This window comes from Coturnix japonica, chromosome 25, assembly GCF_054131305.1.
Source record: "Coturnix japonica strain WE chromosome 25, WE-NBRP24, whole genome shotgun sequence".
Classification (NCBI taxonomy): Eukaryota; Metazoa; Chordata; class Aves; order Galliformes; family Phasianidae; genus Coturnix; species Coturnix japonica.
The window spans coordinates 2223-18068 of NC_140687.1; the positions used below are offsets into that span (position 1 = coordinate 2223).

At 46.4% G+C, this 15846-nt stretch overlaps 1 protein-coding gene across 1 annotated transcript; it reads left to right on the plus strand.

The window, feature by feature from the left end:
* Positions 1–451: 451 nt before the first annotated feature.
* LOC107306998 (heterogeneous nuclear ribonucleoproteins C1/C2-like) lies at positions 452–15549 on the plus strand. The gene is made up of 7 exons (XM_085523895.1): positions 452–498; positions 2997–3111; positions 7845–7892; positions 10187–10347; positions 11751–11852; positions 13618–13769; positions 15272–15549. The coding sequence occupies exons 1-7, from the start codon at positions 477–479 to the stop codon at positions 15353–15355; spliced, it is 684 nt and encodes a 227-aa protein (XP_085380021.1). The 5' UTR covers positions 452–476; the 3' UTR covers positions 15356–15549.
* Positions 15550–15846: the final 297 nt, after the last annotated feature.

The window sequence follows — 15846 nt, forward strand, 5'->3', positions numbered from 1 at the left end:
AGAGGGGTCTTGGGTGAGGATATAGGGATATATGGGGGGATATAGGGGGAGATAGGGGGGTAGATAGGGGGGTATATAGGGGGAGATAGGGGGGACAGGGGGAGATAGGGGGGTATAGGGGGAGATAGGGGGGTATATAGGGGAGATAGGGGGATATAGGGTGAGATAGGGGGGTATAGAGGGGGGATAGGGGGAGATGGGGGGGTATATGGGGGGATAGAGGGAGATAGGGGGGTATATAGGGGGAGATAGGGAGCTATATAGGGGGGATAGGGGGAGATAGGGGGGTATATAGGGGGGATAGGGGGAGATGGGGTGTATATAGGGGGATATGGGGGGATAGGGGGAGAGAGGGGGCTATATAGGGGGAGATAGGGGGGTATAGGGGGAGATAGAGGGGGATATGGGGGGGATAGGGGGAATAGGGGGTATATAGGGGGGGATATGGGGCCGCCGTGGCCGGGGAGGATGGGAGGATGATCGCGGGACAGGTCTTGGGTGAGGATATATGGGATATAGGGGGATATGGGTGGGTATATGGGGGGGAAATGGGGGGAGATGGGGGCAAATAGGGGGCTTATAGGGGGATATAGGGGGGTATGGGGGGCTTTTAGGGGGGTATGGGGGGCTTTTAGGGGGGTTTATGGGGGGATAGGGAGGTTATAGGGGGTATAGGATGATATGAGGGGGTGAATGGGGGGATAGGGAGGATGGGAGGATGATCGCTGGGCAGGTCTGGGGTGAGGATATAGGGGTATATGGGGGATATAGGGGCTTTATAGGGGGATATGGGGGGCTTTTAGGGGGATATGGGGGTCTTTTAGGGGGTATGGGGGGGTTATAGGGGGATATGGGGGGTTTATGGGGGGATATAGGGGGGTATGGGGGGCTTTTAGGGAGATATAGGGGGATATGGGGGGCCTTTAGGGGGATATGGGGGGGTATGGGGGGCTTTTAGGGGGTTATGGGGGGCTTTTAGGGGGATATGAGGGGATATGGGGGGCTTTTAGGGGGATATGGGGGGGTTATAGGGGGATATGGGGGGCTTTTAGGGGGATATGGGGGGGTATGGGGGGCTATTAGGGGGTTATGGGGGGCTATTAGGGGGATATGGGGGGGTATGGGGGGCTTTTAGGGGGATATGGGGGGGTTATAGGGGGCAGATGGGGGGTTTATGGGGGGATAGGGGGGGTTATAGGGGGATATGGGGGGCTTTTAGGGGGGTATGGGGGGCTTTTAGGGGGGTATGGGGGGGTATGGGGGGCTGTTAGGCGGATATGGGGGGCTTTTAGGGGGATATGGGGGGCTTTTAGGGGAATATGGGGGGCTTTTAGGGAGATATGGGGGGCTTTTAATGGGATATAGGGGGGTATGGGGGGCTTTTAGGGGGATATGGGGGGCTTTTAGGGGGATATGGGGGTCTTTTAGGGGGATATGGGGGGTTATGGGGGGTATGGGGTCCCCCTATAACCCCCATATCGATCCATCCCCCTATATATCCATCTCTATTACCCCATAGACATCAACCTGGCAGCGGAGCCCAAGGACCCCCCATATCCCCATATATCCCCCCCATACCCCATATACCCCCCCCATATCCCCCTATATCACCCCATATCACCCCCTATACCCCCCCATATACCCCCATATACCCCATATATACCCCCATATCTCCCCCTATACCCCCCATATACCCCCCTATATCCCCCCATATACCCCCCCATACCCCATATATACCCCCATATCTCCCCCCATAGACCCCATATCTCCCCCCATAGACCCCATATCCCCCCTATCTCCCCTCATATCCCCCCATAGACCCCATATCCCCCCATAGACCACATATCTCCCACCATAGACCCCATATCCCCCCCATAGACCCCATATACCCCCTTTATACCCCCCATATCCTTCCATACACCCCCCTATACCCCCCATATCCCCCCCATATCCCCTATAACCCCCCATATCCCCCATATACCCCCCATATACCCCCCATATATCTCCATATCCCCCCCATATACCCCCATACCCCATATATCTCCCCCTATCTCCCCCACATACCCCATATCTCCCCCATATCCCCCCATATACCCCCATATACCCCCATATCCCTCCATATCCCCCCCATATACACCCATATACCCCCATATCCCCCCCCATACCCCATATATCTCCCTGATACCCCATATATCCCCCCATATACCCCCCATATACCCCCATATATACCCCCATACCCCATATACCCCCTATAACCCCCCTATATCTTCCCATATCCCCCTATATACCCCCATATACCCCCATATCCCCCCATAAAGCCCCCTTATAACCCCATACCCCATATACCCCATATCCCCCCCATATCCTCCCTATATACCCCCATTATAACTCCATACCCCCCCATATCTCCCCATATACCCCCATATACCCCCCCATACCCTATATCTCCCCCCATAGACCCCATATCTCCCCCCACACACCCCATATCCCCCCATATAGCCCCCATAACCCCCCATATCCCCCTATACCCCATATATCTCCCCCCATATCCCCCCATACCCCATATATCTCCCACATATACCCCCATATCACCCCATATCTCCCCATATACCCCCATATACCCCCCATATACCCCCCATATACCCCCTATATACCCCCATATCCCCCCATAGGCCTCATATCTCCCCATAGACCCCATATACCCCCTTTATCCCCCCTATATACCCCCATAGACCCCCATAACCCCCCATATACCCCCCCATACCCCATATACCCCCCATATCCCCCCTTATAACCCCCTATATCACCCCATATACCCCCATATACCCCCATATCCCCCCTATCTCCCCTCATATCCCCCCATAGACCCCATATCCCCCCCATAGACCCCATATACCCCCTTTATCCCCCCTATATCCCCCTATATCCCCCCATATACCCCCATATACCCTATATACCCCCCCTATATCTCCCTATATATCTCTATTACCCTATAGACATCAACCTGGCAGCGGAGCCCAAGGTGAACCGCGGCAAGGCGGCTCTGAAGCGCTCAGCTGCCGACATGTACGGATCAGTGGCGGCGCCGCCATCGCCATCCCCCCTCGTCAGGTCCGGACATTTACATATTCATCGCCTGATTTGCATAAAGACATTGTTGTCTGAGTCCTTGTTAGCATATGGGTATTGTGTGACCCCTTGATTTGCATATACCTAGTGTTACTTGCCACTTAATTTGCATATAGCTAGTGTTACTTGCCCCTTGATTTGCATATAGGTGTTGTTGCTTGCCACTTAATTTGCATATAGGTGTTGTTGCTTGCCACTTAATTTGCATATTAGGTATTGTTATGTGGCTTGGATTTGCATATGGGGTTAGGTGCTGAGCACATATAGGGTGTTATGGGGTTTTTATATGGGGTTGTTATGGGGTTTCTATGGGGTTATGGGGTTTCTATGGGGTCTCTATGGGGTTATGGGGTTTATATGGGGTTTATGGGGTTTATATGGGATTTATGGGGTTTATATGGGATTTATGGGGTTTATATGGGATTTATATGGGGTTTATGGGGTTTATATGGGGTTTATGGGGTTTATATGGTGTTTATATGGGGTTTCTGGGGTTTATATGGGGGTTATATGGGGTTATGGGGTTTATATGGGGTTTATATGGGATTTATGGGGTTTATATGGGGTTTATATGGGGTTTATATGGGGTTATGGGGTTTCTATGGGGTTTCTATGGGGTTATGGGATTTATATGGGGTTTATATGGGGTTATGGGGTTTATATATGGGGTTATGGGGTTTATATGGGGTTTATATGGGGTTATGGGGTTTCTATGGGGCTTATATGGGGTTATGGGGTTTATATGGGGTTTCTATGGGGTTATGGGGTTTCTCTATGGGGTTTATATGGGGTTATGGGGTTTCTATGGTGTTATGGGGTTTCTATATGGGGTTATGGGGTTTCTATGGGGTTATGGGGTTTCTATATGGGGTTATGGGGTTTCTATATGGGGTTATGGGGTTTCTATGGGGTTATGGGGTTTCTATGGGGTTATGGGGTTTCTATATGGGGTTATGGGGTTTCTATGGGGTTATGGGGTTTCTATATGGGGTTATGGGGTTTCTATGAGGTTTCTATGGGGTTATGGGGTTTATATGGGGTTTCTATGGGATTTATGGGGTTTATATGGGGTTTATATGGGGTTATGGGGTTTATATGGGGTTATGGGGTTTCTATATGGGGTTATGGGGTTTCTATATGGGGTTATGGGGTTTATATGGGGTTATGGGGTTTCTATGGGGCTATGGGGTTTCTATGGGGTTTCTATATGGGGTTATGGGGTTTCTATGGGGTTATGGGGTTTATATGGGGTTATGGGGTTTCTATGGGGTTTCTATGGGGTTAAGGGGTTTCTATATGGGGTTATGGGGTTTCTATGGGGTTATGGGGTTTCTATGGGGTTATGGGGTTTATATGCGGTTTATATGGGGCTATGGGGTTTATATGGGGTTTCTATGGGGTTATGGGGTTTCTATGGGGTTATGGGGTTTCTATGGGGTTATGGGGTTTATATGGGGTTTCTATGGGGTTATGGGGTTTCTATGGGGTTTCTATGGGGTTATGGGGTTTCTATGGGGTTATGGGGTTTCTATGGGATTTCTATGGGGTTATGGGGTTTATATGGGGTTTATATGGGGTTATGGGGTTTATATGGGGTTTCTATGGGGTTATGGGGTTTATATGGGGTTATGGGGTTTATATGGGGTTTCTATGGGGTTATGGGGTTTCTACATGGGGTTATGGGGTTTATATGGGGTTATATGGGGTTAGGGGGTTTTTATGGGGTTTCTATGGGGTTATGGGGTTTCTATATGGGGTTATGGGGTTTATATGGGGTTATGGGGTTTCTATATGGGGTTATGGGGTTTCTATATTGGGTTATGGGGTTTCTATGGGGTTTATATGGGGTTATATGGGGTAATGGGGTTTATATGGGGTTTATATGGGGTTATGGGGTTGGTTATGGGGTTTCTATGGGGTTATGGGGTTTATATGGGGTTATGGGGTTTATATGGGGTTTCTATGGGGTTATGGGGTTTCTACATGGGGTTATGGGGTTTATATGGGGTTATATGGGGTTAGGGGGTTTATATGGGGTTTCTATGGGGTTATGGGGTTTCTATGGGGTTATGAAGTTTATATGGGGTTATGGGGTTTCTATATGGGGTTATGGGGTTTCTATGGGGTTATGGGGTTTCTATGGGGTTATGGGGTTTCTATGGGGTTATGGGGTTTCTATATGGGGTTATGGGGTTTCTATATGGGGTTATGGGGTTTATATGGGGTTATGGGGTTTCTATATGGGGTTATGGGGTTTATATGGGGTTTATATGGGGTTTCTATGGGGTTATGGGGTTTCTATATGGGGTTATGGGGTTTCTATGGGGTTATGGGGTTTCTATGGGGTTATGGGGTTTCTATATGGGGTTATGGGGTTTCTATGGGGTTATGGGGTTTCTATGGGGTTATGGGGTTTCTATATGGGGTTATGGGGTTTCTATATGGGGTTATGGGGTTTCTATGGGGTTATGGGGTTTCTATATGGGGTTATGGGGTTTCTATATGGGGTTACGGGGTTTCTATGGGGTTATGGGGTTTCTATGGGGTTATGGGGTTTCTATATGGGGTTATGGGGTTTATATGGGGTTATGGGGTTTCTATATGGGGTTATGGGGTTGGTTATGGGGTTTATATGGGGTTTATATGGGGTTTCTATGGGGTTATGGGGTTTCTATATGGGGTTATGGGGTTTCTATGGGGTTATGGGGTTTATATGGGGTTATGGGGTTTCTGTATGGGGTTATGGGGTTTCTATATGGGGTTATGGGGTTTCTATATGGGGTTATGGGGTTGGTTATGGGGTTTATATGGGATTTATGGGGTTTATATGGGGTTTATATGGGATTTATGGGGTTCATATGGGGTATATGGGGTTCATATGGGGTTTATGGGGTTTATATGGGGTTTATGGGGTTTCTATATGGGGTTATGGGGTTTCTATATGGGGTTATGGGGTTTATATGGGGTTATAGGGTTTATATGGGGTTTATATGGGGTTTATATGGGGTTATGGGGTTGGTTATGGGGTTTCTATGGGGTTATGGGGTTTCTTATGGGGTTTCTATGGGGTTATGGGGTTTCTATGGGGTTATGGGGTTTCTATATGGGGTTATGGGGTTTATATGGGGTTATGGGGTTTCTATGGGGTTATGGGGTTTCTATGGGGTTATGAAGTTTATATGGGGTTATGGGGTTTCTATATGGGGTTATGGGGTTTCTATGGGGTTATGGGGTTTCTATGGGGTTATGGGGTTTCTATATGGGGTTATGGGGTTTCTATATGGGGTTATGGGGTTTCTATGGGGTTATGGGGTTTATATGGGGTTACGGGGTTTCTATATGGGGTTATGGGGTTTCTATATGGGGTTATGGGGTTTCTATATGGGGTTACGGGGTTTCTATATGGGGTTATGGGGTTTCTATGGGGTTATGGGGTTTCTATGGGGTTGTGGGGTTTCTATATGGGGTTATGGGGTTTCTATGGGGTTATGGGGTTTCTATATGGGGTTATGGGGTTTCTATATGGGGTTATGGGGTTTATATGGGGTTATGGGGTTTCTATATGGGGTTATGGGGTTTCTATATGGGGTTATGGGGTTTCTATGTGGGGTTATGGGGTTGGTTATGGGGTTTCTATATGGGGTTATGGGGTTTCTATGGGGTTATGGGGTTTATATGGGGTTTCTATGGGGTTATGGGATTTATATGGGGTTTATGGGGTTTATATGGGGTTTCTATGGGGTTATGGGATTTATATGGGGTTTATGGGGTTTATATGGGGTTTATATGGGGTTTATGGGGTTTATATGGGATTTATGGGGTTTATATGGGATTTATATGGGGTTTATGGGGTTTATATGGGATTTATATGGGGTTTATGGGGTTTCTATATGGGGTTATGGGGTTTATATGGGTTATGGGGTTTCTGTGGGGTTTATGGGGTTTATATGGGGTTTATGGGGTTTATATGGGGTTTCTATGGGGTTTATGGGGTTTATGGGGTTTCTATATGTGGTTTATGGGGTTTATATGGGGTATATATGGGATTTATGGGGTTTATATGGGATTTATGTGGGGTTTATATGGGGTTTATGGGGTTTATATGGGGTTTATATGGGGTTTATATGGGGTTTATGGGGTTTCTATATGTGGTTTATGGGGTTTATATGGGGTTTATATGGGATTTATGGGGTTTATATGGGATTTATATGGGATTTATGTGGGGTTTATATGGGGTTTATGGGGTTTATATGGGGTTTATATGAGGTTTATATGGGGTTTATATGGGATTTATATGGGGTTTATGGGGTTTATATGGGATTTATATGGGGTTTATATGGGGTTTATATGGGGTTTATGGGGTTTATATGGGATTTATATGGAATTTATAGGGTTTATATGGGGTTTATATGGGGTTTATGGGGTTTATATGGGATTTATATGGGGTTTATATGGGGATTATATGGGACTTATATGGGGTTTATATGGGTTTTATGGGGTTTATATGGGGTTTATATGGGGTTTATGGGGTTTATATGGGATTTATATGGGGTTTATATGGTTTTTATGGGGTTTATATGGGATTTATGGGGTTTATATGGTTTATATGGGGTTTATATGGGGTTTATGGGGTTTATATGGTGTTATTCTGGGATGTTGTTATAGGGTCTGATGATTTTGGGGTGATTTGGGGGTTTTTTGGTGTCATCCTACAGGTCGTCCTTCGATCTGGATTATGATTTCCAGCGGGATTACTATGACAGGTATGGGGTTATATGGGGTCTATGGGGTATATGGGGTTATTTATGGGGTTATATGGGGTCTATGGGGTTATATGGGGTCTATGGGGTTATATGAGGTATATAAGGTTATATATGGGGTTATGGGGTTATATGGGATGTTATATGGGGGGATATGGGGTTATATGGGGTATATAGGGTTATTTATGGGGTTATGGGGTTATATGGGGTCTATGGGGTTATATAGGGTTATATATGGGGTCTATGGGGTTATATGGGGTATATAGGGTTATATATGGGGTTATATGGGGTCTATGGGTTGATATGGGGTTATATATGGGGTATATAGGGTTATATATGGAGTTATATGGGGTCTGTGGGGTTATATGGGGTATATAGGGTTATTTATGGGGTCTATGGGGTTATATGGGGTTATATGGGGTGTTATATGGGCTGTATGGGGTCTATGGGGTTATATTGGGTATATAGGGTTATATATGGGATTATATGGGGTCTATGGGGTTATATGGGGTCTATGGGGTTATATGGGGTCTATGGGGTATATAGGGTTATATATGGGGTCTATGGGGTTATATAGGGTTATATATGGGGTTATATGGGGTCTATGGGGTTATATAGGGTTATTTATGGGGTCTATGGGATTATATGGGGTATATAGGGTTATATATGGGGTCTGTGGGGTTATATGGGGTCTATGGGGTTATATAGGGTTATATATGGGGTCTATGGCGTTATATGGGGTATATAGGGTTATATATGGGGTGTATGGGGTTATATGGGGTATATAGGGTTATATATGGGGTCTGTGGAGTTATATGGGGGTATATGGGGTATATAGGGTTATATATGGGGTTATGGGGTTATATGGGGTGTGTGGGGTTATATGGGGTATATAGGGTTATATATGTGGTATATGGGGTTATATGGGGGGATATGGGGTTATATGGGGTATATGGGGGGTATATGGGGGATTTTGATCCAATTTCGAGTCATCTCCATTACAGTGTCCTCTATGTGTCTCTAATTGCCCTTTTTGGGTTGATTTTACACCATTTTGGGGCCGATTTCGATCCGGTTTCAAGGCATCTCCATTATATGGTCCGATTAGTGTTGAGAATAGGGATTTTTAGGGTCATTTTGTCCCTTTTTATGTAGATTTTAAGCCTTTTTGGGGTATTTTACGTTAAATTCCGAGTCAGTGGAGATCCACTGCGATTCCAGTTCATTTTGGGCCTAATTCAGCCATTTTCGGGCCTATTTCGATCCAGTTTTGAGTAATCTCCATTAAAGGGTCCAATTAGTGTCAGAAATAGGGATTTTTGGGGTCATTTTGGGGTTAATTTAGGGTCTTTTAGGGCAAATTTGGGGTCATTGGAGATCTATGGCCTTTCAACCTCATTCCGCTTCATTTTGGGCCTAATTCAGCCATTTTGGGGCCGATTTCGATCTGGTTTCGAGTCATCTCCATTATAGGGTCCAATTACTGTTGGAAACAGGGATTTTCGGGGCCATTTTGGGTTAAATTTGGGTCTTTTAGGGCAAATTTGGGGTCATTGGAGATCCATGGCCGTTCAACCTCATTCCCCTTCATTTTGGGCCTAATTCAGCCATTTTTGGGCCGATTTCAATCCAGTTTCGAGTCATCTCCATTAAAGGGTCCGATTACTGTTGGAAATAGGGATTTTTGGGGCCATTTTGGGTTAATTTAGGGTCTTTTGGGGCAAATTTGTGGTCATTGGAGATCCATGCCCGTTCAACCTCATTCCTCTTCATTTTGGGCCTAATTCAGCCATTTTTGGGCCGATTTCGATCCGGTTTCGAGTCATCTCCATTATAGGGTCCAATTAGTGTTGAGAATAGGCATTTTTAGGGTCATTTTGTCCCTTTTTGGGTAGATTTTAAGCTTTTTGGGGTATTTTACGTTAAATTCCGAATCAGTGGAGATCCACTGCGATTCCAGTTCATTTTGGGCCTAATTCAGCCATTTTTGGGCTGATTTCGATCTGGTTTCAAGTCATCTCCATTAAAGGGTCCAATTAGTGTCGGAAATAGGGATTTTTTGGGTCATTTTTGGGTTAAATTTGGGTCTTTTAGGGCAAATTTGGGGTCATTGGAGATCCATGCCTGTTCAACCTCATTCCCCTTCATTTTGGGTCTAATTCAGCCATTTTCAGGCCGATTTCGATCCGGTTTTGAGTCATCTCCATTACAGCGCCCTCTATGTGTCTCTAATTGCTCTTTTTGGGTTGATTTTACACCATTTTGGGTCAATTTTAATCCTTTTTATGTCCTTTTAGGATGTACAGCTACCCAGCCCGCGTCCCGCCGCCGCCCCCCATCGCTCGCGCTGTGGTTCCATCCAAACGACAGCGCGTGTCCGGAAACACCTCGAGGCGTGGAAAGAGTGGATTCAACAGCAAGAGCGGGCAGAGGGGGTCCTCCTCCAAGTCCGGAAAGTGTCAGTCCTTTTTGGGCTCATTTAGGGGGATTTTGGGTCATTTATGGGGTCATTTATGGGATTTTGGGTCATTTATGGGGTCATTTATGGGGTTTGGGGGGTTTTGGGAAGAGCGGCTTCAACAGCAAGAGCGGGCAGAGGGGGTCCTCCTCCAAGTCCGGAAAGTGTCAGTCCCTTTTGGGCTCATTTAGGGGGATTTTGGGTCATTTATGGGGTCATTTATGGGGTTTTTGGGTCATTTATGGGGTCATTTATGGGGTTTTGGGGGTTTCATTGAGTTTCGTTGAGTTTTTGTTGGGTTTCGTTGAGTTTCGTTGGGTTTCGTTGGGTTTCATTGGGTTTTATCGGGGTTCTTGACTCATCCAAGTCCAGAAAGTGTCAGTTTTGGGGTCATTTATGGGGTTTTTGGGTCATTTATGGGGTCATTTATGGGGTTTTTGGGTCATTTATGGGGTTCTGGGGTTTTTTGGGGGGTTTGATGGGTCTTAGTTGAGTTTCGTTGGGTTTCGTTGGGTTTTTGTTGGGTTTTGTTGGGTTTTGGCTCCTCCAAGTACAAAAGGTGTCAGTTATGGGGTCCTTTTTGGGGTTTTGGGGGTCATTTATCAGGTTTTTGGGTCATTTATGGGGTCATTTATGGGGTTTTTGAGTCGTTCATGGGGTCATTTATGGGGTTTTGGGGTGGTTTGATGGGTTTTCGTTGAGTTTCGTTGGGTTTCGTTGGGGTTTTTGTTGGGTTTTGGCTCCTCCAAGTCCGGAAGGTGTCAGTAATAGGTTCCTTTTGGGGGGTTTTGGGGTCATTTATGGGTTTTTTGGGGTCATTTATGGGGTTTTTGGGGTTTCATTGAGTTTCATTGGGTTTTGTTGGTTTTCAATGGGTTTCATTGAGTTTTGTTGGGTTTTGTTGGGTTTTATTGGGGTTCTTGACTCATCCAAGTCTGGAAAGTGTCAGTTTTGGGGTCATTTATGGGGTTTTTGGGTCATTTATGGGTTTTTTGGGTCATTTATGGGGTCATTTATGGGGTTTTGGGGTGGTTTGATGGGTTTTCGTTGAGTTTCGTTGGGTTTTGTTGGGTTTCGTTGGGTTTCGTTGGGATTCTTGACTCATCCAAGTCCGGAAAGTGTCAGTCATTTTTTGGGGTCATTTAGCGGGATTTTGGGTCATTTATGGGGTCATTTATGGGGTCATTTATGGGTTTTTTTTTTCATTCATGGCGTTATTTCTGGGGATTTTGGGTCATTTATGGGGTCATTTATGGGGATTTGGGGTCATTTATGGGGTCATTTATGGGGTTTTATGGGATTTCCCTCCAACCGACCCTAAAATCTCCATTTCTGGGCCCTTTTGGGCCCATTTTGAGGCCGATTTTGGGCTAAAAAAGGCCGATTTTGGTTGTTTTTGGCAGTGAAAGGCGACGACCTTCAGACCATTAAGAAAGAACTGAGTCAGATCAAGCAAAAAGTCGATTCCCTCCTCGAAAGCCTCGAGAAGATCGAAAAGGAACAAAGTAAACCCAAAATGAACCAAATCTCACCCAATTTCACCCATTTTTATGCCTCCCCCCCCCCAATAATGGGGGTTTTTGATCCCCATTGAACCCCATTGATCCTCATTGGATCCATTGACCTCATAGACCCCCATTGACCCCCATTATATCTCATAAACCCCTATAGACCCCCATTATATCCCATAGACCCCCATTATACCCCATAGACCCCCATAGACCCCCATTATATCCTATAGCCCCCCCATAGACCCCCATTAACCCCATAGACCCCCATTATATCCCATAGACCCCCATTATATCCCATAGACCCCCATTATACCCCATAGACCCCATTATACCCCATAGACCCCATTATATCCCATAGACCCCCATTATACCCCATAGACCCCCATTATACCCCATAGACCCCCATTATACCCCATAGACCCCCATTATATCCCATAGACCCCATTATACCCCATAGACCCCCATTATATCCCATAGACCCCATTATACCCCATAGACCCCCATTATACCCCATAGACCCCCATTATATCCCATAGACCCCATTATATCCCATAGACCCCCATTATACCCCATAGACCCCATTATATCCCATAGACCCCCATTATACCCCATAGACCCCATTATATCCCATAGACCCCCATTATATCCCATAGACCCCCATAGCCCCCCATTGACCCCAATGTCCCCATCCACCCCATTGACCTCATTAACCCCATAGACCCCAGTGTCCCCATTGACCCCATTGTCCCCATCCACCCCATAGACCCCCATTGACCCTATTAATCCCATTGGTCCCCATTAACCGCATAGACCCCATTGACCCCATAGACCCCCATTAACCCCATAGACCCCCATAGTCCCCATTATACCCCATAGACCCCCATTATATCACATGGACACCCCATAGGGCCCCATAGACACCCATAGACACCCCATAGAGCCCCATAGACCCCCATAGCCCCCATTGACCCCATAGACCCCCATAGCCCCCCATAGACCCCATTATATCCCATAGACCCCCATTATATCCCATAGACCCCATTATACCCCATAGACCCCCATTATATCCCATAGACCCCCATTATATCCCATAGACCCCATTATACCCCATAGACCCCCATTATACCCCATAGACCCCCATTATACCCCATAGACCCCCATTATATCCCATAGACCCCATTATATCCCATAGACCCCATTATATCCCATAGACCTCATAGCCCCCCATTAACCCCATAGACCCCATAGACCCCCATTGTCCCCATCCACCCCATAGACCCCATTGACCCCAATGTCCCCACTGACCCCATAGCCCCCCATAGACCCCATAGACCCCCATTATAACCCATAGACCCCCATTAACCCCATAGACGCCCATAGACCCCATTATATCCCATAGACCTCATTATATCCCATAGACACCCCATAGACCCCCATAGAGCCCCATAGACCCCCATTATACCCCATAGACCCCCATTATATCACATGGACACCCCATAGACACCCCATAGAGCCCCATAGACACCCCATAGAGCCCCATAGACCCCCATTATATCCCATAGACCTCCATAGACCCCCATAGACCCCCATTATATCCCATAGACCCCATAGACCCCCATTATATCCCATAGACCCCATAGACCCCCATTATATCCCATAGACCCCCATAGACCCCCATTATATCCCATAGCCCCCCATTAACCCCATAGCCCCCCATTATACCCCATAGCCCCCCATTGAGCCCCATATCTCCCCATAGAACAGAAAGGCGATAAGACGGAGGAGGAACAAGGCAGCGGATCAACCAAAAAGGAGGAAATTGGCCCCAAAACGGAGACGGGGGGGGAAGATTCGGCCGAAGAAGGAGATTTATTGGATGACGAGGATGCGGAGGAGAGGGGGGACGACCAGGTTAATTAATAGGGATCTTAATTAACACATGGGGTTAATTAATAAAGGGGGGGGGGGGGGTGTATTAATGGGGTTATGGGGGGGGGGAGGGTGTTAATTAGGGCTAATTAGGGGGTAATTAATTAATGGGGTGGGTCTGTGGGATGACGAGGATGCGTAGGAGAGGGGGGACGACCAGGTTAATTAATAGGGATCTTAATTAACACATGGGACTAATTAATAAAGGGGGTGAGGGGGGGGTGGGGATAACGGGGTTATTGGGGTGGGGAAGGGGTTAATTAGGGGTAATTAAGGGGTAATTAATTAAGGGGGGACATGTTGGATGACGAGGATGCGGAGGAGAGGGGGGACGACCAGGTTAATTAATAGGGATCTTAATTAATGCATGGGGTTAATTAATAAAGGGGGTGGGGGGGGGGTAATAATGGGGTTATTGGGGGGGGGGGGGTTAATTAAGGGTAATTAGGGGTAATTAATTAATGGGGGGGATCTGTTGGATGACGAGGATGCGGAGGAGAGGGGGGATGACCAGGTTAATTAATAGGGATCTTAATTAAGCTAATTAATTAATAGGGGGGTGGTAATGAGTAGTATAGGGGGGGTTATGGGGTGTTATAGGGGGGTAATTAGGGGTAATTAGTTAATTAAGGGGGGACATGTTGGATGATGAGGATGCGGAGGAGAGGGGGGACGACCAGGTTAATTAATAGGGATCTTAATTAACACATAGGGTTAATTAGTAAAGGGGGTGGGGGGGTGGGTAATAACAGTGGATATAATGGGGTTATGGGGGTTAATTAGGGGTAATTAGTTAATTAAGGGGGGACATGTTGGATGACGAGGATGCGGAGGAGAGGGGGGACGACCAGGTTAATTAATAGGGATCTTAATTAACACATGGGACTAATAAATAAAGGGGGCGAGGGGGGGGTAATGAGTAGTATAGGGGGGGTTATGGGGTGTTAATTAGGGGTAATTAGGGGGTAATTAATTAATGGGGGGGATCTGTTGGATGACGAGGATGCGGAGGAGAGGGGGGACGACCAGGTTAATTAATAGGGATCTTAATTAAGACACAGGGGTCGGTTAATTAGGGGGTAATTAATGGGGGGGGGAGGGGGAAGGATAATTAGGGGGTAATTAATTAAGGAGGGGAAGGTAATTAGGGATGGGGAGTTAATTAGGGAGAAATAGGGGGTTAATTAGGGGTTAATAGGGAGTTAATTAGGGAGAATTAGCGGGTTAATTAAGGTATAAATAGGGAGTTAATTAAGGGAAAATACGAGATTAATTAGGGAGAAATAGATGTAATTAGGGGAAATTAATTAGGGTGAAATCGATTTAATTAGTGTTAATTAATTAGGGGGAAATAAGGGGTCAAAATGGCTGAAAATAGGCCCAAAAATGGGTCAAAAAAGACCAAAAATGGGCAAAAAAATGGCCAAAAAAGGCTAATTAACTCATCAATACTTAATTAACGCCTAATTAATGATCTTCATTAGCTCGAATCCATTAAGGGGGACGAAAAAGAAGCGGAAGAAGGTGAAGACGACCGGGATAGCGCCAATGGAGAAGACGACTCCTAAAAATACCCCAAAAACAGGCAAATTTACCCCAAAAAACACCCCCCCCCCCCTTTATTACCCCCTTCCCTCCCCCCTTTAAGTGTTGGTGGTGTTGTGACCCCCCCCCCCCCCCCCAAATCCCTCATTAAGATCCCAATTAATTTTGATACCTCGTTAACGAACGTAACGATTAAAAGGACGGATGGTTTTTAGGATGGGGGCTGTGATGTTGTTTGTGGGGGGAAACGGACCCAAAATGGGCAGAAATTGACCCAAAATGGGCACCCAAAATGGCGAATTCAAAATGGGCCCAAATGGACCCAAAATGGGCAGAAATGGACCCAAAATGGGCCTAAAATGGCAGAAATTGGATAGAAAATGGCGGGCACAAAATGGCGGACTCAAAATGGGCCCAAATGGACCCAAAATGGGCAGAAATTAACCCAAAATGGGCAGAAAATGGGCATCCAATATGGCGGACCCAAAATGGGCCCCTAATGGACCCAAAATGG

Excerpts from the sequence above, each read along its gene's own strand:
- LOC107306998 (XM_085523895.1), top strand. The coding sequence starts at position 477 with ATGATCGCGGGACAGGTCTTGG. Across the intron at positions 499-2,996 it reads GATCGCGGGACAGGTCTTGG|ACATCAACCTGGCAGCGGAG; the intron begins GTGAGGATATAT and ends ATTACCCTATAG. Across the intron at positions 13,770-15,271 it reads AGGAGAGGGGGGACGACCAG|CTCGAATCCATTAAGGGGGA; the intron begins GTTAATTAATAG and ends GATCTTCATTAG.